The sequence below is a fragment of the Podarcis muralis genome, chromosome 7 (assembly GCF_964188315.1).
Source record: "Podarcis muralis chromosome 7, rPodMur119.hap1.1, whole genome shotgun sequence".
Classification (NCBI taxonomy): Eukaryota; Metazoa; Chordata; class Lepidosauria; order Squamata; family Lacertidae; genus Podarcis; species Podarcis muralis.
In genome coordinates, this window is record NC_135661.1 from 81,975,684 (window position 1) to 82,002,556 (window position 26,873).

A 26,873-nucleotide genomic window follows, 5' to 3' on the forward strand; every position below is an offset into this window, starting at 1 on the left:
GGGTTGCGGCACTCATCTCTCTTTATTGGCCGAGGGAGCCGGTGTACAGCTTCCGGGTCATGTGGCCAGCATGACTGAGCCGCTTCTGGCGAACCAGAGCAGTGCACAGAAACGCCGTTTAACTTCCCGCCGGAGTGGTACCTATTTATCTACTTGCACTTTGACGTACTTTTGAACTGCTAGGTTGGCAGGAGCAGGGACCGAGCAACGGGGGCTCACACCGTCAGGGGGATTCAAACCGCTGACCTTCTGATCAGCAAGTCCTAGGCTCTGTGGTTTAACCCACAGCGCCACCCGCGTCCCCATAGTTGGCTCCTATGTAACATAGTTACATATATAACTATGTGTACATAGTTGTACATAAGTACATATATGTACATATATATGTAAGTATATGTACATAGTTGGCTTCTATGGAACGCTTAATGCCAAAATGGGCTAATAAGCGATTTACAAAAATCTAAAAACCACAAACATTAAAATGTGTGACTGCACGGCGGTGGGGAGACGCAAACTATGGCTACGAGCCGCGGAGGCCACGAGCCCTCTCTGCATGGCCGGAAGCAGGAACGCTTCTGAATACCCGTTGCTGGAGAGCGCAGGAGGGAGAAGGCTCTTGTGCCCGGGTCCCGCTTGCGGGCATATCACGGGCATCTGATTGGCCCTACAGGATGCTGGACCAGATGGGGCACTGGCCTGGTGGTCCATCAGGGTTCTTATGACTGCAGGACCAGTAATTCCAGAACCGAACCTATCCTTAAGTAAAAACCACTGAGCCGCGCAGCCTCATTCATCGCTGGGCGCCTTTCTCTCATTCCCTTGGCCTCTTCCCGAGGAAAGAGTTAAGCGCCCCGTCGTCTCCTAGCCCTGGCGAGGGGCGGTCGCACTCCTTGCCCTTCCCCTCTGGGGCGTTCCCGGCTGGGAGGGGAGAAATCCGGGAAAGGGGCCGCAAAAGCGAAGCGAAGCGAAGCGCCTCCCCGCCCCCCGATCCCGCTCGCCTCTCCGCCTGGGGAGCTGGCAATGCGCCCTGGGCGCACCTGGCCTCTTTGGCAATGCGCCCTGGGCGCATGGCGCGCAGGGCTCCCCTGGCCGTTGTGCGCCTGCCAGGGGAAGGAGTTTCGAGAGCGGGCAGGCGGCCAAGAAGAGGAGGAGCTGTAGGCGGAACTCCCCCGGGGAGGGGAGGCCGGTAAGAGGCGTCTGTGAAAGTCCCTAGTATTCAGCTGAGCCGACGGGGAAGTCCCGGCTTCCTCTACCGCCGAGGGTGGGCGAAGCAGCGGGTGTCACCGCCGCTCCTCGGGATTCACTCGTGGGCGCCCGCGGGGCACTGAGGGCACTGCCATCGCCACCCGGACCGTCGAGTTTGGGCGGCGGGGGAGCACTTCCAGCCAGGAAAAAGAAAAACAAGAGAAGAGAATTGGCAAGGGACGGAGCGCGGAGACCGGGCGCGGCTTGGCTGGTGACTCCTTTCCCCGGAATCCAGAAAGCGGACGAGGAGGGTGCGGGTGGGGTTGTGACCTTCCTGCACCCCCCCCCCCGCTCTCTCCCTGCTGCTCTCGGAAAGGACTGCCTGCCGGCTTCCTGAGCATGACACCTCACCCACTGCGCACACCCTGTGAGCAAAGCGCTCAGGTGTGATCACATGGCGCGTCGGTGGAGGTAACCATTCTTCCGAGCCTATGGAAAGGGATTTGCAGCGTCCGTCGGAGGGCGCTTGGAAAGCGGCCGCCGTCGGAAACTGAGAGCCTCCCCCAAGCTGCCTTGGGTGAGCGGGTTCCCTGGGGGCTTTTGGTTAGCGAACATGAGCAGGTGATGGTGACTTTCCGACTGCCCGCTCAGCAGCACCCGGGAAAGCTGACCAGGTGGACGCCTCCCGCTCCACCAGCCCTTGACCCAGCTCTGGAGCCGAAAGCGAACCCTGCCCGGGAGTCCCTGCCCGGCGACGGCAAGGAGGATTTGGCAAACATGGCCGGGGAGCTACCTGTGGACTTGAGCACCTGGCGGAAAGGGGACGGCCAAGGCAGATGCGTCGCCCCCGATAGAGAGGTTTCTTTAGACGCCTCCGGGAGGCGGTTGCCTACTTCCCGGGAGCCCGAGGAAGCCCCGAGTGCCGCCTGCCAGCCCGGCCCCATCCTTCCAGGAATGCGGAGCACGGCTTCTCCCCAGGCGGGGCTGGAAGGGGAGAAGAAGGCCAAGACGTGCTTGCCCTTGCGGAAACGCCCGTATGTCGTGCCGGGGGCAGATGGGGACGCCCAGGGGCCTCTGGCTGGCAAAGTCCCCAAGACGGAGAGCAGCGAGCTGTGGGGCTCCCCCTTCAATGGTTACCACTCTCCGTTTATCTCCGTCAGCTACCCAAGATTCCCAGCTGCGTATTACTCAGGTAAAGAGAAGGCACACTCTCTGGAATGCTCTATCCCCGCTCAATCCCCTTCCGCCAGCAGCTGATTTTTCTACCTCTCCATCCTTAGGGTTTTTTTGCAGCCAACTTCCTTCCCAATCACTTGGCACCCATCCGCTTGCTTTTCCGAGAGTGGCTGACCTGCGGCGCTCTAGATCTCGATGGACCCCATCATCTCCGGATTGTGTTGGCCAGGGCCAGTGGGAGATGGAGCCCCACAACGTTTGAGGGCCACGGGTGACCCACTCCTGGTTTGCATCCTCCCTTTTGTGATCCAAAGGCCCCACTTGGTAATTGAGGCAATGGAAGGGCTTTGGACTCGCCCAAAAGTTTTTTGTTTTGGGGTTGTTGCTTTTTTAAAAAAACCTTTCCCAGCTGTAGGGGTCAAGAAGAGGAAGGCCTGCAAGGAGGAAATGAATCTGTCAGGCAGGTGTGGCAGCCAGACGGAAGGGAGGTCTGCGAAATGGGTGAAATGGAGATGTTGGTGCCTGCCTTGGTCCCGAGAACATAATCTCTGAATCGGGAAGTCCCCTTGTGTGCATTGCACCTCAGCCCTGAAAATGCCTAGGTGGCTGTAGCAAGCTGCTCCTGGCCTGCAGTGAAGAATTTTATTATTATTATTATTATTATTATTATTATTATTATTATTATTTGGTCCTATAGCACCAAGGCTGCAGGTTCAATCGCTGTATGGAACAGCTGTATATTCCTGCATTGCAGGGGGTTGGACTAGTCAGGGTTTCCCAAACTTGGGTCTCCAGCTGTTTTTGGACTACAGTTCCCATCATCCCTTGCCACTGTTCCTGCTAGCTATGGATGATGGGAGTTGTAGTCCAAAAAAACAGCTAGAGACAAAAGTTTGGGACTACATGGTCTTCAGGGTTTCTTCCAGCTCTAAAATTCTATGATTCTATTCCTATTAATTTTCTTTCTGCCCTTCCTCCCAAAGGGCAGCAGATATAAAATCATTAAAAGATATAAAATCATTAAAACATCTTGATGCAGTACAGGTGCCGACTGGGAAAGATCTCTTGTCAAAAGAGCCTAACTTACCGGGTTGTTGTAGGCGTTGTCGAGCTGGAGCGCTCTGCAGAACGCATGTGCTGTAGAAACGCCTGAAGTATTTTTAATATTTATTATGAGTTGTTTGCCATTGGACCAGCTAGTGGCTTGGAGACGACGAAGCTTCTGAGCACAACAGAAGTCTTCGTCAGGTGTGAGGCCAGCACAGGCGCCAGGTAAATTGAAGCCCTCTCCTCAAGTGGGGAATCCAGACTTCACGGCAAGTTTGGTCAGAATTGTGGCGTCTGTGGTGTCGGGAGAAGCACACCTGTGGCAGCGCTAGATGCTCAGGCTTTACTTCTGCCTGTGGTGCTATTGTGGCCCGAACTGTGAGGTGCCCCAGAGTGTCTCCATCTAAGGAGCATCTATGAAGCTCCCCTTCTCCCTTTGAAACCACTCCCTTGCTGCCCACCAGGTGTGGAAACTCTGAATTTCGCCTCAGGCGGCAAATAAGCAAAGACCGTCCTAAGATGCAGCGCAAATGCTGAAACCAAGCACATCTCATTGCATGCAGTCCACATCCGCACAATACATTTAAAGCACTCTTTCAGCACCGTTAACAAACTACAGCTCCTATAATTTGGGGGGGGGGGGAAGCATTACAAAGTGGTATAAATAGTGCTTTAACTGTATGGTGTGGATTGGACCCTTTAATTGCCGTTTTCTGCTGCCGTTCCGCCCAGTTTGACCAGAATGAGGAAATCTGAGCTTTTTAGCAGAAGAACCAAGGGGTTTTTTTTTTGGAGAGGGGCAGTTTCCTCCTCTCTCTCTCTATTTTTAAAACAAATCAAAAGGATCACCCCTGTCTTCGGTTGTTGTGAGGTCTAAAATGCATCTGCGTATACAAACAGCGATAACAAAGCACCCTTTGGAGGAAATAAAATGCAACCTTGGAGCTTTGTTGTCGCTCTTTCCGTTTGCGCCCATTCCCTCTGCCACCACTACTGAGGCTCAAAACGGCATTCCTTGCTCCTGAAGAGGCTGGCGACGGGCAGAGCTCAAGGAAAGCCTTCCAGTGAACTTACCAATGAGGGGACTAGGAGTCCCGGGCGCCTGGGTTCTTTTAGGGTCGGCTTTGCGTCTCATTCCAACCCCTCCTTTCTCTTTTTCCCCACCTCCCCGTTTCAGGTTTGGCCGGCCCCTTCCTCAGCCCCGAGATGTCGCCGCTTTTGCATCCCGTGACCCCCAACCCAGTGCTGAGGGTCCCCACCCCTTACTCTTTCCTCTGCCCCATGGAGGCCCAGTTGGCCCTAGACGTTGCCACAGCGACCAAGCAAGACGAGGACGGAGACACGTAAGGAGAGGGAGAAGCTGGGTGCTCGAGGGGGGAGCGTTGGAGGTGCAGGAGAAGCCGGGAAGGATTGGGGCCTGGCAGGCAATGGGGGGGAGCTTCAGTTTTGAGGGTCGATTCTGAGAAGGCATGTGTGCAATACCTGGGAATTTATAATTAAACAGCAGCTGCCAAAAGGCAGCTTGCACATGCTCAGAGGTCTTCCTTGTTTCTGATCTTCCCATCCCGGTACTGAAGTCTGAATCATGGGTGGAAGTTGAATCTTGCCTCTAGATTCAGTTTCCACGGTGGGGCTGAAGAATTTGAGGCATCATTTGAGGAGGCCGAAGAGGGCAACTGCCAACACCCCATATTTCACCCCACATGCAAATGGTTGCTTTGTGGTATCTCTATCTCTTCTTTGGTGACCAGCTGTTTGCAGATTCTGGTTGTGGGGAGAGGAACTAAGCAGTTTCCCCTGCAAATGCCATGACCCACCCCAATGCGTTTGCAGAACACGTAGTTCTAGCCTCAGTGACTATTAGCATAATCTGTGAAATGGGCCTGTGCACTAGCTAAGCCAACAGCACACAGCCCCTTTGTTTCAAAAAAGGAAACAAGCAGCCGTTGGTTATTCTGTACAGACCTTTCTATAAAAAGGAGCATAACTGCAGCAAACACATTTAAAAACACACTTTTTTTCAGGGAAGGTAATTTGACTTGGAAGGTATCCAAGAGTTGAGCCTTCTGGAATGTTTCTGCTGTAGATTTGAACCTGGGTCTCCCAGGATGAAGAAATCCACCCTTTGCATAATCAACAGGCACCAGCTTTCCCTAACCCTCCAGATGTTTTGAGCCACAACTCCCGCCAGCCCCTGATGTGCGGAATTGTGTTGCCGCAGCATGGCAGCATTGCTTAGGCAAATTGGGGGGGGGGCAGAGGGGAGAGCCCTGATGAGACACATTCCTGGTGGGTGCAGCCTGTCGGCGGCGCCACAGTAGCTAGGTTGAGCCTCCATGTCCAAATGCAGTCTACCCCATCTCTAGGGCCAAACAGCAGGAGCCTGCCTTCTTTCCACCCTGGGTGGTTGGAAGGATCACAGACTTAGCCTAAGATGTACAGGTAACGCTCTTTCCTTCTGGTTTGGACATTTGGAGAGGAAGGCCTCTCCGCCTTTTTCTCCTCCTCTCACTGAGCAGCTTTGTTTAACCAGAGCCAAGTGCAGCTGCCAAAGGGGAATCCCCTACCCAAGCTACACCCCTCTCTCTTACACACACCCTGACTTCCTCCCCGTCTGCTGACGTTTGCCCTGCTGTGTAATTGTTGGCAGTCCTGTCCCTTTTCCTGGAATGGGGCGAAGGGGAGAAGTGACCCCCGCCCCTCTCTCCTCCTTAAGCTGCCCCACATCCTTCTGAGCTGCAGAGACCCGAACCAGGGGTTGCTGTTCTCCTCCTTCCTCCTCTCCGCTGGGGGGGCTGGCTCCTGCGGTGAGCCCTTGAGGCTCCGTTAGCGAGACAGGAAGCGGAGGTCAGGGCTCGGCTTACTGGAAGCCGGTGCCCTGGGAGTCCTTCCCGCTGCCTGTGGGCTTGGCCCCAGACGATAAGGCGGTTTCGTTTCATCGCAAACGGGGAGAGAGGCAGCTTCTGCGAAGTCAGGTGGAGCCCGGGGTGCTCTGAGGATAGGTGTCAGGGGGGCGTTGAGACTTTGGACAACCGAGAGCGAGAGCTTTGGCCGGGAGTGAAATAGGGAGGGGGCTGCAAGCAGGGAGACCCCCTTAATCCCACACGTGCCCCTTTATAGAGGGTTCGGATCAGGGCCTTGTAGAGCCAGACAGAGGCCCGGGCCAGGTAGATAATGTGCCCCCCCTTTTTTTTTACACTGGGGATAACTGTAGTCTTAGAAATAAGTATAGAAATAATTTCCACAAAAGTTATGCTGACAAATCATTTTATTTCAAAGCATGAACCGTTTCTGCATATAAAGACAAAATGGAAAATATAGATACAGTGGTACCTCGGGTTACATACGCTTCAGGTTACAGACGCTTCAGGTTACAGACTCCGCTAATCCAGAAATAGTACCTTGGGTTAAGAACTTTGTTTCAGGATGAGAACAGAAATTGTGCAGCGGCAGCAGCGGGAGGCCCCATTAGCTAAAGTGGTGCTCCAGGTTAAGAACAGTTTCGGGTTAAGAACGGACCTCTAGAACGAATTAAGTAACCAGAGGTACCACCGTATACAATAGTGCTTTTTAAAAATACATAGGGAAAAGGGTTATTTTAAGTACAGTGGTACTTCGGGTTAAGTACTTAATTCGTTCCGGAAGTCCGTTCTTAACCTGAAACTGTTCATAACCTGAAGCACCACTTTAGGTAATGGGGCCTCCTGCTGCTGCCGCGCCAACGGAGCATGATTTCTGTTCTTATCCTGAAGCAAAGTTCTTAACCCGAGGTACTATTTCTGGGTTAGCGGAGTCTGTAACCTGAAGCATATGTAACCCAAGGTACCACTGTATGTGTTGGTTGCGCTATTAAGAAGCAATATTAAAAACAGCTTAAAACGGCGCCCAATCACAGAGATAAGGTGCGTCCTAAAAACGTACATTTCACGCCATGGATGAGTTAGCTGAGATTTCTGCATCTTGCGGGTTAGACTAGATGACCCTTGGGGTCCCTTCCAAGTGTCAAAAGCCCAGGTATAGGGTTTCTTGTATAGCGAAGGTGCTTCTGGGTGCAGGGAGCTCCACAGCTTGGAAGCTGCTGTTCCAATCCACCCCACCTTCAGTCCCGATCAACTTTTCTCATGTGCCCAATGCAACCTCTGCCAAAGTGGTGCCTCCAGGTGGCTGATGGGAGTTGTAGTCTGGAAGGCGCCAGGTTAGCAAAGCTTTGCAGACCAGGAGGGGAGGGATCTCTGGTCTAATGGATTCGCAGCTCATCTCTCTGTCCCATTCCAGGCCTCTCCACATCGCTGTGGTTCAGGGGAATCTTCTGGCCGCTCGGCGCCTGATTGCTCTTTTCCACCAGGGGAGGCAAAGCCTGGACACCTTCAACAACCTGCGGCAGGTAAGTGGGAGCCGTGGGGTAGGGAACGTGCTGTCGGTCCATCATCCAGAGAGAGGCAGTGTGGTGTAGGGGTTAGAGTGTTGGACCCAGACCCGGGAGACCAGGGTTCGAATCCCCACTCAGCTATGGAGCTGGTTGGGTGACCTTGGGCGTCACTCGCCCTTGGCCTGACCTACCTCACAGGGTTGTTGTTATAGGGTAAAATAGGGAGGGGAACTGTGCATTCTCTTTGGAGGAAAGCAAGGCGAACGGAAATGCGAAAAATAAATAAATCCCACCGTGGCCACCAAGAATCTTAGCATAGAGGATGTGAAGGCAATAATACCTTGTTGTTTGTCCGCAGCACCTGATATTTTGAGGTACAGTGGTACCTCAGGTTACATACGCTTCAGGATACATATGCTTCAGGTTACAGACTCCGCTAACCCAGAAATATTACCTCGGGTTAAGAACTTTGCTTCAGGATGAGAACAGAAATCGCACGGTGGCAGCAGGAGGCCCCATTAGCTAAAGTGGTGCTTCAGGTTAAGAACAGTTTCAGGTTAAGAACAGACCTCCAGAACGAATTAAGTACGTAACCAGAGGTACCACTGTACACTGCTCCTGGACATGGGGGCTTTGCTTTAGCAGCACGTTTGGGAAGACTTGGAGGGCTTCTCCATCCGAGCGCTCACAGCTTGGGGGAGCGATTGCCTCTCTCTTAGGCCATGGGGAGAAAGTTTCCATCTGGCTTTTCATTCTTCACACCAATGTGGGCGGCCGAATGTTATTGTAGGTCTCAGGCTGGAAAAGTGGGGAGAGGAATCATAGCAACCTGCCTTATACCAAGGCCACATTCACCCCAGACATTGAAAGCACTGGGATACCACTTTAAACAGCCATGGCTTCCCCCAAAGAACTCTGGGAGCTGTAGTTTCTTAAGCCCTGTTCAGAGACCTCCGGTTACAATCCTCAGCCTTGTTTCGCAGTCAGTCCTGCTTCCCAAGGAACTCTGGGAATTGTAGTTTTAGCGAGTGGAATCAGGTATCTCCTAACAACTCTCAGCACCCATAGCAAACTACAGCTCCCACATTTTTTTTGCTGGGATGGGGGGCTGTTTAAAGTTGTGTCATAGTGCCAGGGCTGACCCAAAACAGTTTGGCACCTGAGGCAGAGCCCAAAATGGCACCTCTCTCCCCGCCAGGAAAGAAGGGGTGAAGGAAGATCTACATCAGGAGCAGGGGGAGAAAGATGGACATCAGGGCCCTGCCACCCTGGTGGATCTTGCCACCTGAGGCGGTCGCCTCCACTTGTCTCTTGGGTGGGCCGGCCCTACATTAAATAGTGCATTAACCTTTCCTGGCCTAACCTTTAGCCCTGGCTAAAGTTCTACATCAGGATCTGCTGTCCCAGCGGACTCTGCCGCCTGAGGCGGTCGCCTCACCTTGTCTCTTGGGTGGGCCGGCCCCGCACGGTGCTTTAAATGCACAGTGCAAACTGGGGCCGAGTCCGTCTAGCTCAGTTTTGCCTGTGCATTGACTGGCAAAGCCGTGGCTCTCCAGGGTTTCAGTTCTCGGCCCTACCCAGAGACGCCGGGGTACGAACCGCGGGACCTTCTTCATGCAAAGCAGAGGCTCTGAACCACGGAGCCACAGCCCTTCCCCCTCCAGGAAGTTTTAGAGCGTGATCAGGTCTTGTGCATCAAGGGAGGGAAAGAGAACAGGTTCCCCCACTCTTCAGGGCTTCCAGTCATGCTGGGGTATTCTGGATCCAGACCTTTAGAGGCCCTAAGCAGTTCAAAGATTTTGGTGCCCCCATATACAAGTTGCAAGGTTCTAATTTGGTTGTATTCCCAAGATGAATGCATTTTTATTTTTTACCAGTCACCAAAACACAAACAGTGAAACCCCCCAGGCAGCTGATACATTGGGTATACAATATTCAATAATATTTAATAATAACGTATTCAAATCAACCATATGTACACTTCTATATACCTTAACACTCCTCCCTCCACAAGGTTTATTTAACTTTTAACATTTTAATTGCCCCAAATTGTTCAAACCTACTCAAATAATTCAATATCTTCTCAAACCAATCCTCCTCTTTCTCAATGACCTTAAACCCTTTCATTCTATGTATCTTCACAGTTAAATATTCTAAAATTATAATATTCAGTTTTTTCCTTCATTGGTTCATCCCTAACTCTTCTGCATTTTCCCAATTACTCGCTATGACCTATCTGGCTGCAGTTACCATAAATTTTACCCATTTGCATTCCTCTTTTGTTTTTAACTCAGTACTACTCAGGGTAATATGAACCATTAATTTAGTTATTTCCACGTTCCTTCCCACAATTCCCAATCTGTTTCCCGATCTGTTTCCAATCTATACCAATCTGTTTCCAAAATTCATTAAGATGAGTGTATATCATCAACCTCTAGCTGGGATAGCTCTGTCAATAGAGCAGGAGACTCTCAATCTCAGGGTTTTGGGTTCCAGCCCCACATTGGGCAAAAGATTCCTGCATTTCAGGGGGTTGGGCTAGATGACCGTCGGGGTCCCTTCCAACTCTATGATTCTATTATTACTATTTTGTCGTTGTATGTATGCACGCATGTGTATAAGTATGTAATTTTTTTCACTTATTGTGGGAGCCATTTTTTGGTGGGACCTGGTTCGGACGCACCCCGGTAAATCCAGCAAATTGAAAATTTATGTGCTGCCCCCATTGATGCCCTAAGGGCGTCCTTATTTTGCTGAATTGTTCATCCAGCCCTGGGTGAAGAGAGAGCGAAAGAGGAAATTTAGGGGGGGCAGCAGAGAGACGAGGAAAGGGGACGTTTTCCTACCACAGGATCCATTTCCTTTAGCCTTCCCTCAAAAACACGACCCTCAAGAGAAAGAAGACCCACACAGATAGCACAGGGATTTGGGGGGGAAACCTTGCTCAGAGGAGACCAGGGATCGACTGAGGTTTACTGAGCTATCAATCCTTTTTTCTGCTGAGGCAGGGGGTTCCTGGACGCCCGTGCCCCCCCTGTGGAAAGTTGGCGGCTTTTAAAATTGATTATTAACGTGACCACAGACTTGCAGGTCCATCTTGTGCAGCTGTAGTGCCCTGCCGGAGTGAGAGAGCGAAGAGAAACGACTTCAAAATGTAAGAAGTAGTCATTAGGTCCCGTATTGTAGGTTGGGATTTTGAGTCTGAAAAGGCAAAGGGTCATATCCAGGGTTAATTCTACTCAAGAGTTGACGCGTTGGAGAGATAACAGACGTGGCTCACTCGGGTGCATTAATTGCAATGGGTCTACTCTTGAGGCCACATCTGCGCTATATTTTTGGTGCCCTGTTACACTGCTTTAGCAGCCATGGCTTCCCCCGCAAGGAATCCTGGGAAACGTAGTTGCCAGGAGGCCCCCTATTCCCCTCACGGAGTGGTTTAGCAATCGATCCCTCCTCACAGGGAACTCTGGGAATTGTAGCTCTGCAAAGGGGTCTCCTGACAACCCATTAAAAACACACACCAGTTGCCAGGATGCTTTGAGGGAAGAAGACCTGACTGTTTAGTGCTCTCCTATTGTGTTATTGTGCAAATAGGGCCTGAGCAGAACCCACTTGGTTTGGGACCAAATAGTAGGTTTCGAACTCTGGTTTCCAGGATATCCGAGCTTCCTAATGATTGGTGCATTTCCCTGAAAGTTTGCGCAATCCTATCTTCCCCTGGGATCCGTCGCCATGGAGAAGCCTTGGGCGTGTTCACCTCAGAGCGGAGGTGGAGAGGTGGCAGCAGATCAGGACCTGCTGAGAGATCAATAAAAAGGTCTTGGGTCTGTTTTGTGGCTCATGAGCTCATGCAGTCATTGGCCTGATGTGCTGAGCCGCCATATTGTTGGGACGCCACCCACCAGTAACTAAGTTGGACAGGCCTGTATCCAGTGTGGTTTTGGAAGGACTCAGGACTCTTGGTCCCTTCCCAGGATGCCTCAGGGCCAGGCTGGGATTTCGCAGCCTCCATGGCAACCGAGGGACCAACTCGCATGGTCTTCGGCCCAATGCACCCCTCTCAATTTAGTCTTTGCTCCCAGTAGAGAGCAGGATCTGGCTATGATAGTGGGGTGCTTCAAATGTTGCCGCAGTCCAGTGTTTTTCAAACTCGGGTCTCCCAGTGTTGTTGGACTACAACGTCCATCATCCTTAGCAAGCAGGACTAGTGGCCCAGGATGATGGGAGTTGTAGTCCAACAATACTCTGGCGGGTTTTTCCAGAAGATATTGCTGGCAATCCCTTTGAGTCCCTGGCCTCGCTGTTTTGTGTGATGAAATGAGGATAAATCTTGATTTTATCAAGTCTGAATTATTGCAACGTGCTGAATGTGTGTGGAGGCTTCCGACACAGAATTCAGTTTATTAAAAACTGAGGGCTTTATGTCTTTTTTTTAAAACCCAAGTTTCTAGCCTTTAAGGCTGAGAAGAAAGGCTTGAAAGTTGATGGACAATTATTGTCTGAAGCAGGGGGCATGGCTTGAGTCAGTTTTCAAGGGTCAGGGTTTAAGGTCACAGGTAACCTCTCCTCCCTAAATAAGCTTAATTTCCGTAATTCACAGAGATATCAGTATTTAGCATTCTTTGCTACGTATTTATTTTTTTTTTAAAAAATACAGGGGTACCTTGGTTTTCGAACATCTCCGTTGCCCAACATTTCGGTTTTCAAACTCCAAAAACCCGGAAATAAATGCTTCCATTTTCAAACGAGCCTCGGAAGTCGAACGGCTTCTGCTGCGTGTATCTGTTGTTTTTCACAATTTTCTCTATTGAATTGGCAGGCCGCCCTTTGCGCCTCAGTTTTCGAACATTTCGGAAGTCGAACGGTCTTCCGGAATGGATTACGTTCGAAAACCGAGGTACCACTGCACTTGGAAAACACAAAACGCAACAGACGTAGCATGGGAGCTTGCTGGAGCAGGGAGAAGTAAACTCTTGAGAGGTTGGAGCATGGGTAGGCAAACTAAGGCCTGGGGGCTGGATCTGGCCCAATCACCTTCTAAATCTGGCCCTCAGACGGTCCGGGAATCAGTGTTTTTTTACATGAGTAGAATGGGTCCTTTTATTTAAATTGCATCTCTGGGTTATTTGTGGGGCATAGGAATTTGTTCATCCCTCCCAAAAAATATAGTCCGGCCCCCACAAGATCTGAGGGACAGTGTACCGGCCCCCTGCTGAAAAAGTTTGCTGACCCCTGGGTTGGAGTCTCCTAATCCTTGGACCAGGCGGGTTGCATCAGGCTTCCTCAGTCAGCTCTCCCACAAAGCAGAGCAGAGATTGTAGTTTAGCAGTGGCACCGAGTGCGTCTGGAAGGAGACCAGCCTGGCAAAAGCCAAGGAGTTGTTGTTGTTTAGTTGTTTAGTTGTGTCCAACTCTTTGTGACCCCATAGACCAGAGCACGCCAGGGACTCCTGTCTTCCACTGCCTCCCACAATTTGGTCAAATTCATGCTGGTGGCTTCGAGAACACTGTCCAACCATCTCATCCTCTGTCGCCCCCTTCTCCTTGTGCCCTCCATCTTTCCCAACATCAGGGTCTTTTCCAGGGAGTCTTCTCTTCTCATGAGGTGGCCAAAGTCTTGGAGCCTCAGCTTCACAATCTGTCCTTCCAGTGAGCACTCAGGGCTGATTTCCTTCAGAATGGAGAGGTTTGGTCTTCTTGCAGTCCATGGGACTCTCAAGAGTCTCCTCCAGCACCATAATTCAAAAGCATCAATTCTTCGGCGGTCAGCCTTCTTTATGGTCCAGCTCTCACTTCCATACATCACTACTGGGAAAACCATAGCTTTTGCTATACGGACCTTTGTTGGCAAGGTGATGTCTCTACTTTTTAAGATGCTGTCTAGATTTGTCATTGCTTTTCTCCCAAGAAGCAGGCGTCTTTTAATTTCGTGGCTGCTGTCACCATCGCGAAATTAAAAGGAGACAAGGCCCCAAACCCTGCAGTCCTTGAGGAGTCGTAAGCTTCGAAGGCTTAATTCCCAGCAGCTTCTTGGGCCCTCCCCTCTACCCGCCCAAGGGACTTTCCCTAGCCCTCGCTGGTGGCAAACCCCAGGCAACTTCCTCAACCGTGTGGCTCAAGAAAGACACAAAGACTCTGCACTCAGCAGCACTGAGTCACAACACCAGGAACAACAGGCGGAAGTTGCAGGGGGGTGGGTAAAGGTTTTAGAGGGGGTCGGGGTTATAAATATATATATATATATTATTTCTAGCATGCAGTTTAGGGTCAAACCATCCTGCAGATAAAAAGCCGCCTCCGAAAGCATGCTTTCTCCTCGCTCCGTTTCTTTCCTTTATTTTTTGTGCACAGCCAACTTTCGGATTTGAGGCGGGCAAGGTTTTTGAACTAGATTTCTGTGGCAGCCGTAAATCTGAAAAGCAGGCGCGGCCTTGCGCAACGGAAAGGACGGCTCGTGGGAGTTTTGTCTTGTTCACGCCCATCCGCAATCCTCAGACCGCAGGAAAGAGAGTTCCCATTGGCAGCCAAGGAGATGTCTTACTAAATGAAGGCTGCCTCCTGGGTAAATCCATCTTGCATCCTTCCAGCATAGATAGGTTCCGGGCCAAATTCAAAGTGCTGTTTTTGAGCTTTACGTGGCTCAGGACGCCAGTCCTGCAAAGGCTGCCTCTCTGCTTATGAACTGGCTCAAACCCACAGCCGAAGCTCTTCTCTGTGTTCCTCCTCCAGAGGAGGCCAACACCAGAACGGGGCCTTTTCAGTGGTGTCCCCCCTCTTGTGGAATGCTTAGTGAGGCTCACCTGGCACCATCATTGCTAACCTTAGGGTGCCAGGCAAAAACATTTCTTTGGCTTTTAATGAGCTGCGGCTTCCTTCAGTGGGTGGGGTGTTCTGTGTTTTAAAAAGATGAATGATATTTTTGGCTGGTTTTAATGTCTGTGTCATTTATTTATTTATTTATTTATTTATTGCATGTTGTTGTTGTTTTTTAAAAAAGCGACCCATGTTTTATAAAGAATAATGTTCCTTCTTCCTGCTTGAAATCCCTGCCACCCAAGCAGTGAGAGTTCAGAAATTTTGCCTTCCAAAAAGGAAGACTTGCCGGGAAAAGTCCTCTACGGAGATGTCCTGATCTAATAAGGACTCTCAAAAATGGAAAGTTGAACCTTTCCGCTGCTTTTGATGGCAAGGTTGGAGGAGACCCCCTTTCTGGTCGTCTTCACTGCACTGTTCCACTAACTGGAGTTTGTTGTGCCCCAAATGTTGGCATTATCCTAGTCCTCAAGTCTCTGTCTCTCTGTATTACAGCTTCCTAGTTACCTAGGGGCAACGTAACTATTTTGGTGGCAAACCTATACCTCCCATTTTGCAGGGAAAAAATCCCTTCCAATGTCACAAATACTCAGGATTCCTCACAGCCCATCCACACTTTAATTTCCCCCATGATTTCAAGTCCCAGTAGGAGAGTGGAGTGGTTTTTTATTGTCTTGCTACTTTCCCTACTTTCCTTTATCTGATAATAATGAAGCCAATCTCGCACTTTGTTCTTTAGTTTTTCAAAACTCTGCAGTTTTAGTCTATCTCCATCTTGTTCCAAAATTTCCCAATGTTTCGGCCATTTAACCTCCATATTGAGCTTTTTCTGAGCTTTCGCTTCCATCGGTTGAATCGGAACAAATGTCAATTGGATTTTACATGATCGGGAAACAGCTCCACCCTCTTGGAGCACGTACAAATGTCCCGTGTTTAGATTTTTTCCCCCCAGCTAGTAGCAGACATTGCAAACTTGTCTTCTAGCCGGCGATCCTGGACCCATCTGTTCCTAGTATTGCCTTATTGTCAATTTCTCTACTGTAACATCTGGCTTTCCGGGGTCTTGGGGGTGGATGAAAGCTAGTACAGACTTGTTCCTGGAAATCCTCTTAACTGGAAATGAAAATTCAATCAACCATGAGTGACACTTTTGGCTTCTACAGTTTTGGTTTCTTTTTAGTTTCGCTGGGGCAGAGCTAGCTTCCTCCTGTCCAAATGCTTCCTGGTACATTTTTAATATCAAGATCATAGAATTGAAGTGCTGGAAGGGACTCCAAGGGTCATCTAGTCCAACCCCCTTGCAATTCAGGAATCTCAGCGAAAGTATCAATAATAATGATAATAATAATTTATTATTTATACCCTGCCCATCTGGCTGAGTTTCCCCAGCCACTCTGGGCGGCTCCCAATCAAATGTTAAAAACAATACAGCATTAAATATTAAAAACTTCCCTAAACAGGGCTTCCTTCAGATGTCTTTTAAAGATAGGATAGCTGCTTATTTCCTTCACATCTAATGGGAGTGCGTTCCACAGGGCGGGTGCCACTACCGAGAAGGCCCTCTGCCTGGTTCCCTGTAACCTCATTTCTCACAATGAGGGAACCACCAGAAGGCCCTAGGAGTTGGACCTCAGTGTCTGGGCTGAACAATGGGGGTGGAGACGCTCCTTCAGGTATGCCGGGCCGAGGCCGTTTAGGGCTTTAAAGGTCAGCACCAACACTTTGAATTGTGCTCAGAAACATACTGGGAGCCAATGCAGATCTCTCAGGACAGGTGTCATCTCTCAATGACAGATGGCCATCCAACCTCTGCTAGAAAACCTCCAAGGAAGGAGAGTCCACAACCTCACGAGGGAATCCGCTCCACTGTCCAATTGCTCCTTTCTTATAACCTGAACCCATTACCCCCAAGTCCTACCCGCCAGAGCTGGAGAAAACAAGCTTGTTCCCTCTTTTCTTATGTGACAGCCCTTGAGATATTTGAAGGTGGCCCACCCTCTCCCTAGGTATCAAGGCTGATGGTGCCATTTTACAAAAGCCGGTGGGGCTGGGAACAGAACAACAACAAAAAATACTCTCCAAAAAAAAAAACCAGGTTATTTATGTATGCGACGTCAGCAGCAAGGGTTATAGTGTCAAAACACTGGAAAGATAAAAATACAGCCATTAAGGACGAATGGGTAGTCAAATTGCGCGAGTACTTGGAGCTTGCGAAGCTGACAGATGCAATAAGAGATAAACCTAAAAAGATGGTGGAAGAAGAATGGGAGTGTTTAAATAATTATCTAGGGGATAAGGGGTCATCAAGAAAGACCTGGTTATGTTTAGAATGATACCGCATAGGGAAATGTTCCCTAATACCAAGATGAAATGCAGGTAGAGAGAATTGATAAGAAGAACGATCTGTTGTGACCTTGACGGAAGCATACAATAGATGAGCCTTCTTGTGTTTTGGCTCATCTTCCTCTTTTTTCCTCTTTTTTCCTGCTCCCCTTTTTTTCTTTTTACTTTCCTCCTCCTCCTCCTCCTCCTCCTCCTTTCTTTTTTCTTTCCCATAATGTCTTATGTTCTATGCCACGTACTTTGATATTTTTTGTAGTTTTTTAGCTTTTTCATCATCATTATTATTATTAAGCAATTTGCTTTTATAATTTTGATCATCATTATTATTATTAAGCAATTTGCTTTTATAATTTTGATTTGTCTATATTTATCTGTAGTTTTGTAATAAAAAAATACTCTCCAGTTGTGCCAAATCAAGCCATCTGATGGCCTTCAGCCTCGTCCCATATGGACCCACCTCTACCACAAAAGTCTGGCCAAAAGACTTCCAAACCAAATGCCTTCCACAGTGCTATGTTAAACTGTGGAACTCTCTCCCACAGGAAAGCTTCGAAAACCAGTTGCTGGAAGCCACAGGAAGGGGAGAGTTGCTCTTGTGCTGGCTTCCTGCAGGCATCCGGTTGGAAAACTTGGGAAACAGGACTAGATGGGCCTTTGGCCCAGTCTAGCAGGCTCTTAAAAGATGCTTGGGCTCTGACTTTGGTGGCTCTCCAAAGAAAAGAGCTTTCCTGTGTGTGTGTCATTCTCTGTGTGTGTGTGTCTGGAAGCCTTTCCGGGGAAAACAACTGCACCCTACGCAAGTCAGATTGCGGTGAGGGTTCGAGAGAATGGTGCAATGCCGCCAAAATAGGTGTGTGTGTGTGTGTGTGTGTGTGTGTGTTTGTGTGAAGTTCAGGGGAAAGCGGGCTGCAGATTGCCCTCCCAGCCTCGCTGTCATTTCCTTATCTGTTTCTCATAAACCCTTCTTTTGCACCAGCCCTGTCCCTTTCTGAGAAGCGCCCGATTGCGTCAGCGCAGGCAGGTGCTGGGGGCTGTGGTTTCTTCTGTGGGAACCAGCTGGGTTCCCTCTGGTTAGCTGGCTGCGTAGGAGATGCTGAGTTTGAACCCTGCCACTTCTTCGGTTTCTCTTCTGTGACATCTCCAGCTACAAACAGCTCTGGTGCAGGCAAGGGGGGGGGGGGGACCTGGGTTCAACTTTCCCTGCAGTTGTTGTTCTTCTGTTACCCAGAAATGACCTGCAACAACACAGCACGATTCCTGTGCACAGACAGCAGCATAAACACACACACACACACACACACGTGTGAGATAAATAGGGAGATAATAAATTATTATTTATTGAACTTACTAGTCATTTTCCCTCTTACAGAAGTAACCCAGAAGCAATTTACAACAAGTCATTCCACTTTTTCATTGAGTTTTGTGCTGGAAGTGAAGCCTTGTTGTTGTTGTTTAGTTGTTTAGTCATGTCCGACTCTTCGTGACCCCATGGACCAGAGCACGCCAGGCACTCCTGTCTTCCACTGTCTCCCGCAGTTTGGTCAAACTCATGCTGGCAGCTTCGAGAACACTGTCCAACCATCTCATCCTCTGTCGCCCCCTTCTCCTTGTGCCCTCCATCTTTCCCAACACCAGGGTCTTTCCCAGGGAGTCTTCTCTTCTCATGAGGTGGCCAAAGTATTGGAGCCTCAGCTTCAGGATCTGTCCTTCCAGTGAGCACTCAGGGCTGATTTCCTTCAGAATGGATCGGTTTGATCTTCTTGCAGTCCATGGGACTCTCAAGAGTCTCCTCCACCATCTTCGGCAATCAGCCTTCTTTATGGTCCAGCTCTCACTTCCATACATCACTACTGGGAAAACCATAGCTTTTACTATACGGACCTTTGTTGGCAAGGTGATGTCTCTGCTTTTTAAGATTCTGTCTAGGTTTGTCATTGCTTTTCTCCCAAGAAGCAGGCGTCTTTTAATTTCGTGACTGCTGCTAAGCGAAGCCTTAGCCTGATCCTAAATGTTACTAAGAAGCGAATCCGGTAGCATTCAGCGGAGATTATTCTCTGTTTAGAGGTCTGTTTCGGATTTAATATGTGACCGTGGTTTCCTGCTAGCTCTCCTAGTTGTGGAGACCCCCAAGCTCCTTCTCACCCCCTTCCCCCTTCTCTCCTCCTTGTTTACATGCCAGAAAAAAAGAGACAGGGTGTTTCTACATCCAGAATCAACTCCCCATTATGCCCAAACTCCAAAACTGTGGGGTGTTGTTGTTGTTTTTGCTATGGTTTCAGAGTAAGCCAGGTTCTGAAACTGCAAATCGATCCTAACTAGAGTTTAATCAAGCCAAGGTTTCCAGAACATCACAGGGAACTGTTATTAGTTTACAGTTGGAATCAGAAGCTTCCACTCTCATCTTCTCCCGGGACACTTGGCGGGTATGACATTTTATATTAATCGGAAACGGTAGCAGGGGCTGGACCTTCCTGTTGAGTTTTCCATTAATTACCATTTGGGAGGACCCATAAAGAACATAGACTGTGAATGACCATAATTTACCTGAGAGGTGGGGAATGAACAACTGGGACCCCTGTTGCATCCACTTTCTCACACAGGGAACTTTTTCAAGCTGGTTTCCAAAAACACAGTTATACTTTTGCTTTGGCATCATAGCAGCTTTTCTTGTTGCGCTATTTTTTATGTATATCATTTTTTTTATTGGTTTTACATAATTTTACACTTTTTATCTTTAACCATTTCAAACATTAAAGCAATTGGTTCTTTCAAACCCTCGGACCTCCCTCCCTCCGTCCATGAGTTCCATATTTAAAATAAAGTATTCTGCATCGTTTACCCTTACCCATCTATTATATATCCATAGTTACCATAATTGATTCCACATTACAAGTGTTGTTATATCCCTGCCAATGATTTTAACTGTTCACAACGGTTTTTTTAATATATTGAAAATTTTACTCCAGTCTTTTAGGAATATTTGATCTTCCTGGTTTCTGATCTTTCCCGTCAATTTCGCCATCTCTGTGTACTCCATCAGTTTAGTCTGCCGTTCTTCTTCTCTGTCCTTCCATCTCTGGGCTAGAAGCATTCTCACAGCTGTTGTCACAGACATAAAAAAGCTTTTCCTGTTACTCTAAATCCTATTGTCAAGGCGTGCGTGACCCATATCTAAAGCAGCAAACATGTACACAATGCTTTGAGCTGCTTCTACGGAAGAGACGCCGTCATCCATTTTGATCCATCATGGCTGCTTCAAAGCATGCCTGAAACATACCGCAGCTGCTGGCTTTGACGGATACGAAGGCCTCGGAGGGCCCAGATTAAGAACTTTAGTTATAGTAAAGGTAAAGGGACCCCTGACTATTAGGTTCAGTCGTGGCCGACTCTGGGGTTGCGGCGCTCATCTCGTTTTATTGGCCGAGGGAGCCGGCATACAGCTTCTGGGTCATGTGGCCAGCATGACTAAGCCGCTTCTGGCGAACCAGAGCAGCGCACGAAAACACCGTTTCCCTTCCCGCCGGAGTGGTACCTATTTATCTACTTGCACTTTGACGTGCTTTCGAACTGCTAGATTGGCAGGAGCAGGGACTGAGCGATGGGAACTCACCCTGTTGTGGGGATTTGAACCGCCGACCTTCTGATTGGCAAATCCTAGGATCTGTGGTTTATAGTAGACCTCTATAAATACATAACCAGCAGCAACCCGCATTCACAAACAGGTGTTTTTTTTTTTGTCCCCTACAAACTCCAGACTCCCTTACACTTGGCCGTCATCACAGCCCAGCCAACTCTGGTGAAGCTGCTGTTGTCCCATGGAGCGTCACCCATGGTGCTGGACCGCAACGGGCAGACCGCCCTCCACCTTGCCTGCGAACACGACAGCGTCCATTGCCTGCAGGAGCTGCTGGATGGGAGCCCTGCCCCTCTGGATCTGGAGGCGCGAAACTTTGAGGGTGAGCGTAGATGAGGAACCGGGGGTGGGGAAATGGGTTGGTGTGTTGATCAGGACCCAAGGATATAACTCCCAACCCGCTGCCCTAATGAAATCCGGAGCTGTGGTTAACTTCCATACATCGTCACACCACCCATGGGCTGGAGCTTCTCACATCACAATGAATGTGTTATTCAAACCCTGGGCAGCTGAATTTTAGTAGTTCTGGGGGTCCCCGCTACCTATAGATTACTGGGATCCTGGTAGACCATATGGGAAATGATGGTCTTGGAGATTAAAGCCAACATCTTCAACTTGGCATGGCAGCTGATTTTGGCATCTACATAGTATAAACATGAATGAATGAATGAATGAACAAAACATGTCTCTCCTGTTTCAGTCTCTATAGCCACAGCAGGCACTGAAACTTTCCTTGACTTTACCCCCAACTCTGCGCATTTATGTTTCGCAGGGTGCAAACAAAGGGCTTTGTGCCTTTATACAATATGCATGTGTGCTTGGGCCCAGGGTCTTTTGCCTCACCATCCCCACTACTGACTCCCTGTTGCTACTCAGCTTTTAAAAAAAAAAAGTGTCCCCGGATTCATTGAAAAAAATCTGGCAACCATAGTATAAAGTATTCCAAAAACGATTGCAACATAGGATCCTTCGTATTATTATTATTATTATTATTATTATTATCATCATCATCATTACTACCATACACTTTTATATACTGCTTTCAGTCACAAGGAGACCTTAAACATATAGCAGTCACAGTCATCTAAATGTAAATCCTGAAATACCATTTTAAACCACAGCGATAAAATTATTATTACTACTGTACTGGGTTTTCTACATCATTTTGTTATGTTTCCCCATTTCCTGTTCATTATATGGAGGAGCTATCCTGCCTCCGTGAGACAGATAATCCTCAGATGTACATTTCCTTCCTTCTTCAGCTGTCTCATTTCTTTCTCTCTTGCTTTTTGACCAGGTTTTTCACCTCTCCATGTGGCTGTTGGAACCCAGAATCGTGACATTATTCTGACTCTGCTAGAACATGGGGCAGATGTTGATGCTGTGGTAAGTAAGCATGGGAGCTGCACTGAACTTTCTCAGAAGACGTCGTTCTGAGGAAAATTGAAGACAGGTTTCCTTTTTCTCACTCCGCTTAGAAGAGGAAGGCCATTTCACGGAATTTTCTCTGAATGTTCTCCAACGTTTGTGGTGGCTGCCATTTCCCTCCCACAATGCCCTGCAACAAAGCTAGGCCTGGGGCATTATGGAGGATGCAAAAGAGGGCCCAGGCTACAAACAAACACACACAGAGGCCACATTCAAACCATCCATGTAAAGCACTCTGGTACCACTTTAAACCGTCATGGCTTTCCCCCCAAAAATCCTGGGAGCTGTAGTTCATTAAGGGTGCTGAGAGTTGTTAGAAAGCCCATTTTTCCCTCCCAGAGCTACAATTCCCAGAGCAGTTTAGCGCTCCATCTCTCTTGCCAGGGAACTCTGGGAACTGAGACTCTCTGAGGGGAGCAGGGGACCCCTCCCAACGACTCTCAGCACCCTTAAGGAACTACAACTCCCAGGATTCTTAGGGGGAAGCCATGACTGTATAAAGTGGCATCATAATGCTTTACATGGTTTGACTGTGGCCACACACACAGTCTCAGAGGGAGAAAGAAGGAATTTGTCCTCCCCTCATGACTAATGATGAACCCTACTCCCAAGAAACTGTTAGGGGATTTCCCTTCCTCTGAGAAATTCAGTGAAATCCACCTTCCCCCTTCCAGGAAAAAACACCCCACCCAGTAGTTGCCCACAAATGGAGTGAAGAATTTTGAGAGGACGCCTTGCTCACTGCTCTAATATAGTAGGGTTCGAGAGAACTCTGTCCAGGAGCTGGATAACTCAGTTGGTTAGAGCGTGGTGCTAATAATGCCAAGGTGGCGAGTTCGATCCCTGTATGGGAAAGCGGCAGTTGAACAAGCAGGGTCCCTTCCAACTCCATGCAAAGCTGCCTGCGTAAAACTGTAAATTTCAGCAAATGTACACCTGTTTCCATAGCTTGTTTATTTGCCGATACAGTGGTACCTCGGGTTGCAAACACCTTGAGTTACAAACACTTCAGGTTACAGACTCCGCTAACCCAGAAGTAGTACCTCGGGTTGAGAACTTTACCTCAGGATGAGAACAGAAATCACGCGGCAGCGGGAGGCCCCATTAGCTGAAGTGGTACCTCAGGTTAAGAACGGTTTCAGGTTAAGAACAGGCCTCCAGAAAGAGTTAAGTTCCTAACCAGAGGTACCACTGTACAGTTTACAAGAGAGCAGGTCCCTGCCTGAGGAGCTTACAATATAAGATCCAGCACAATGGCGCTGGGAGAATGGATTGTAAACAAAGGGGAGCCATGTGCATGGGTAGGAGGTCTACGGTGTTGTGCCGAAAACTCCGCAGAAGGAATGGCTTTGAGGAAGGATTCTGGAGGAAGCGGAGACGAAATGGGCATCACAGCGTTCCTGGGCAAGCGAGGCAGGGCGGGTGGAGTTGCTTGAGGGCATAAGAGCTGTTTAGACAGCCGCAGGTGTGGAGAGTTACTTGCTCCTGCAAGTCACAGGGAGAGGCTGCGCTCGGTCATCACGGCCCATTTGCTAGACAAGCCTCTGAACGGTGCCTTGTCATGGCTGTGAGATTTCAACATCGAACTTCCAAATCCCATTGGCTGCAGCCTCAGGAGATGACTTGCATGTGAAAATGACCCAACACAGATTAATCACTGCAAGTAAGTTGTTCCCCCCCCCACACTTTATTTCCTTAGGGTAAGAGGAGCCTGTCTGTTGGAACAAGCCAAAGGCCTATCTAGTTCCGCAGCCTGTTCTCACAGTGGCCACCCAAATAATAATAATAATTTTAGGGACGCAGGTGGCACTGTGGTCTAAATCACTGAGCCTCTTGGGCTTGCTGATCGGAAGGTCAGCGGTTGAAATTCCCGCAACGGGGTGAGCTCCCGTTGCTCTGTTCCAGCTCCTGCCAACCTAGCAGTTTGAAAGCACACCGGTGCAAGTAGATAAATAGGTACCACTGTGACGGGAAGGTAAATGGCGTTTCCGTGAGCTCAGGTTTCCACCATGGTGTTCTGTTGTGCCAGAAGCGGTTTAGTCATGCTGGCCACACGACCCGGAAAGCTGTCTGTGGACAAACGCCGGCTCCATCAGCCTGAAAATAGAGATGAGTGTCGCAACCCCATAGTCGCCTTTGAATGGACTTAACAGTCCAGGGGTCCTTTACCTTACCTTAATAATAATTTTATTATTTATACAGTGGTACCTCAGGTTACAGATGCTTCAGGTTACAGACGCTGCAGGTTACAGACTCCACTAACCCAGAAATAGTACCTCGGGTTAAGAACTTTGCTTCAAGATAAGAACAGAAATTGTGCAGTGGCAGGGCAGCGGCAGCGAGAGACCCCATTAGCTAAAGTGGTACCTCAGGTTAAGAACCGTTTCAGGTTAAGAATGGACCTCCAGAACAAATTAAGTTCTTAACCCAAGGTACCACCGTACCAGGCATGTCCAAAGTCTGTTTTGGGGGCCTAATTTGGCCCGCCAGTCAGTTTAATCCGGCCCCTGTGGCACTTTATTTCCTGGGGTTAAATCCCCCCAAAACCTCAACTTCCATCCTAAAAAAAACCCTCAACAACCTTGGGGTAAAATTGTAAAAATACCTCAACAACTTCAATCCTAAAAAACAACAACTTTGGTCGGCCCTCACGCATGTTCACTTCATCAAATCTGGCCCTCTTTGAACAAAAGTTTGGGCACCCCTGATTTATACCCTGCCCATCTGGCTGGGTTTCCCCAGCCAATCTAGGCAGCTTCCAACACATATAATAACATAATAAAAAGTCAGCCATTAAAAACTTTTCTGAACAAGGCTGCCTTCAGATGTCTTCTAAAAGTCAGATAGTTGTTTATGTCCTTGACATCCGATGGGAGGGCATTTCACAGGGTGGGCGCCACCGCCAAGAAGGCCCTCTGCCTGGTTCCCTGTAACTTGGCTTCTCACAGCGAGGGAACTACCAGAAGGCCCTCGGCGCTGGACCTCAGAGTCCAGGCAGAACGATGGAGGTGGAGACGCTCCTTCAGGTATACTGGGCTGAGGCCTTTTAGGGCTTTAAAGCTCAGCACCAACACTTTGAATTGTGCTCGGAAACGTCCTGGGAGCCAAGGTAGGTCTTTTAGGACTGGTGTTCCGTGGTCCCGGCGGCTGCTCCCAGTCACCAGTCTAGCTGCTGCTTTAGTTGTAGTTTCTGAGTCACATTCAAGTGACTCCAGCCCTCAAGCTAAGCCTAGCCATTGTGGCTAGTAGCCACTCCTAGCCTTTATCCTCCCTGAATTTGTCCGGTCCTCTTTTAAAGCCATCCAAGTTGGTGGCCATCAGTGTCTCTAGTGGGAGGGAGTTCCACAGTTCAACTTTGCCCTGCATGAAGAAGATCATGCTCGATTGTCCACTTGGATCATGTCGGTTACCATTTTCTGAACCTTTGTTTGTTTGTTTGTTTGTTTGTTTGTTTGTTTGTTTGTTTAAAAGCACTTCTAAACCACTCAGTATTTTTTAAATCTTTAAATGGCGTGTGACTGAAAAAAATGTTTGTTTGCTTTTAATTCGTCAAAGCAAAAATGCAGTACAAAACCAGCGAGGCAGTAGTCTAAAAGCAAATTCAAAACAGGAATTTGGAGAATTCAGATGAATCAAAGTGTTTATGTCCTCTGGCATTGACTCATGTGCAAGACTTTTCCATCGGCGGAGTCGGGCAGGGGGTGCTGCAATAAGGTCACCCGCACACTCATCGAATGGTCATCAAATGTCGGGCGATGTACAAACTGATTGAAACAGATGGAAAGCAGACTTTCCCGCTCCCCAAAGGTTCCCTTATTTGTTGTAGCACCCAAACTACTAAGTGCTGTGCAAGATTTTTAAAAATGTAGCAGATGCTCCCTGCAGACTTGCAAACCTGAACAGGCACACACACAAAAATAATATAAACTACAGTCAGATGTACCTTAAGGGCTGGAGACTGAGCCATCCTTCTTAAATGGAAGCCTCTGGATTCCTTAGTCTCAGTTTATAGCTGTGCAGTAACATGCAGGTAAAGGTAAAGGGACCCCTGACCATTAGGTCCAGTCGTGACCGACTCTGGGGTTGCGGCACTCATCTCGCTTTATTGGCCGAGGGAGCCGGTGTACAGCTTCCAGGTCATGTGGCCAGCATGACTAAGCCGCTTCTGGTGAACCAGAGCAGCGCACGGAAAAGCCGTTTACCTTCCCACCAGAGCAACGGGAGCTAACCCCGTCGCGGGGATTCGAACCGCCGACCTTCTGATCGGCAAGTCCTAGGCTCTGTGGTTAAACCCACAGCGCCACCCACGTCCCTTAACATGCAGGACTATACTATATATTCTCGTTGGGGGGGGGAAAGGTGAGGGATAAATAAATAATCACAGCTCATTCGGTAAAGGGTTCGAGCCCCACTCGGGGCTAAAGATTGGACTAGATTAGGGCTGCCATATTTCAAAGGGTGAAATTCCGGACGCAGAAGTTCTTGAGGTTTTCTTTGCAAAATCTCCCTTAAAAATGAAGTTTTTGAGATTTATTTATTTATTTATTTATTTATTTGGAAATTCACCAAAAAAAGCAGCACTTGTGGCATGAGTTGCCATACGCCCAGGTTTTTCCCGGGCATTTTAAACAATTTTAAACAATTCCCGACAAATGGATCCCAGATATGTCCAGGAAGTTCCAGACGTATGGCAGCCCTAGATGACCCTTGTGCTCCCTTCAGACTCTTAACATTTAAATTTATGCAGATCTTTTATTTTTTAAAAAAAAATAAGCCACCTTGCATTTTATTGAAATATTCTTGAGGCACAACAGCAGTGCATAGATACAGATAGCAGTGCCTACTGAAAAGGGAGTTTGACAGAAAGTGATTCAGCACT

General features: G+C 48.7%; 1 protein-coding gene across 1 annotated transcript in view; it reads left to right on the top strand.

Annotated features, from left to right (window-relative positions):
- Positions 1-939: 939 nt before the first annotated feature.
- The window catches only part of BCL3 (BCL3 transcription coactivator), a 34,065-nt gene continuing 8,131 nt past the window's right edge, over positions 940-26,873 (top strand). The window contains exons 1-5 of the mRNA XM_028742239.2: positions 940-2,377; positions 4,586-4,751; positions 7,684-7,792; positions 20,687-20,888; positions 21,864-21,952. Coding sequence (XP_028598072.2) covers positions 1,810-2,377; positions 4,586-4,751; positions 7,684-7,792; positions 20,687-20,888; positions 21,864-21,952 — 1,134 coding nt within the window. The 5' untranslated portion in view covers positions 940-1,809. The remainder of the gene's footprint in view (positions 2,378-4,585; positions 4,752-7,683; positions 7,793-20,686; positions 20,889-21,863; positions 21,953-26,873) is intronic.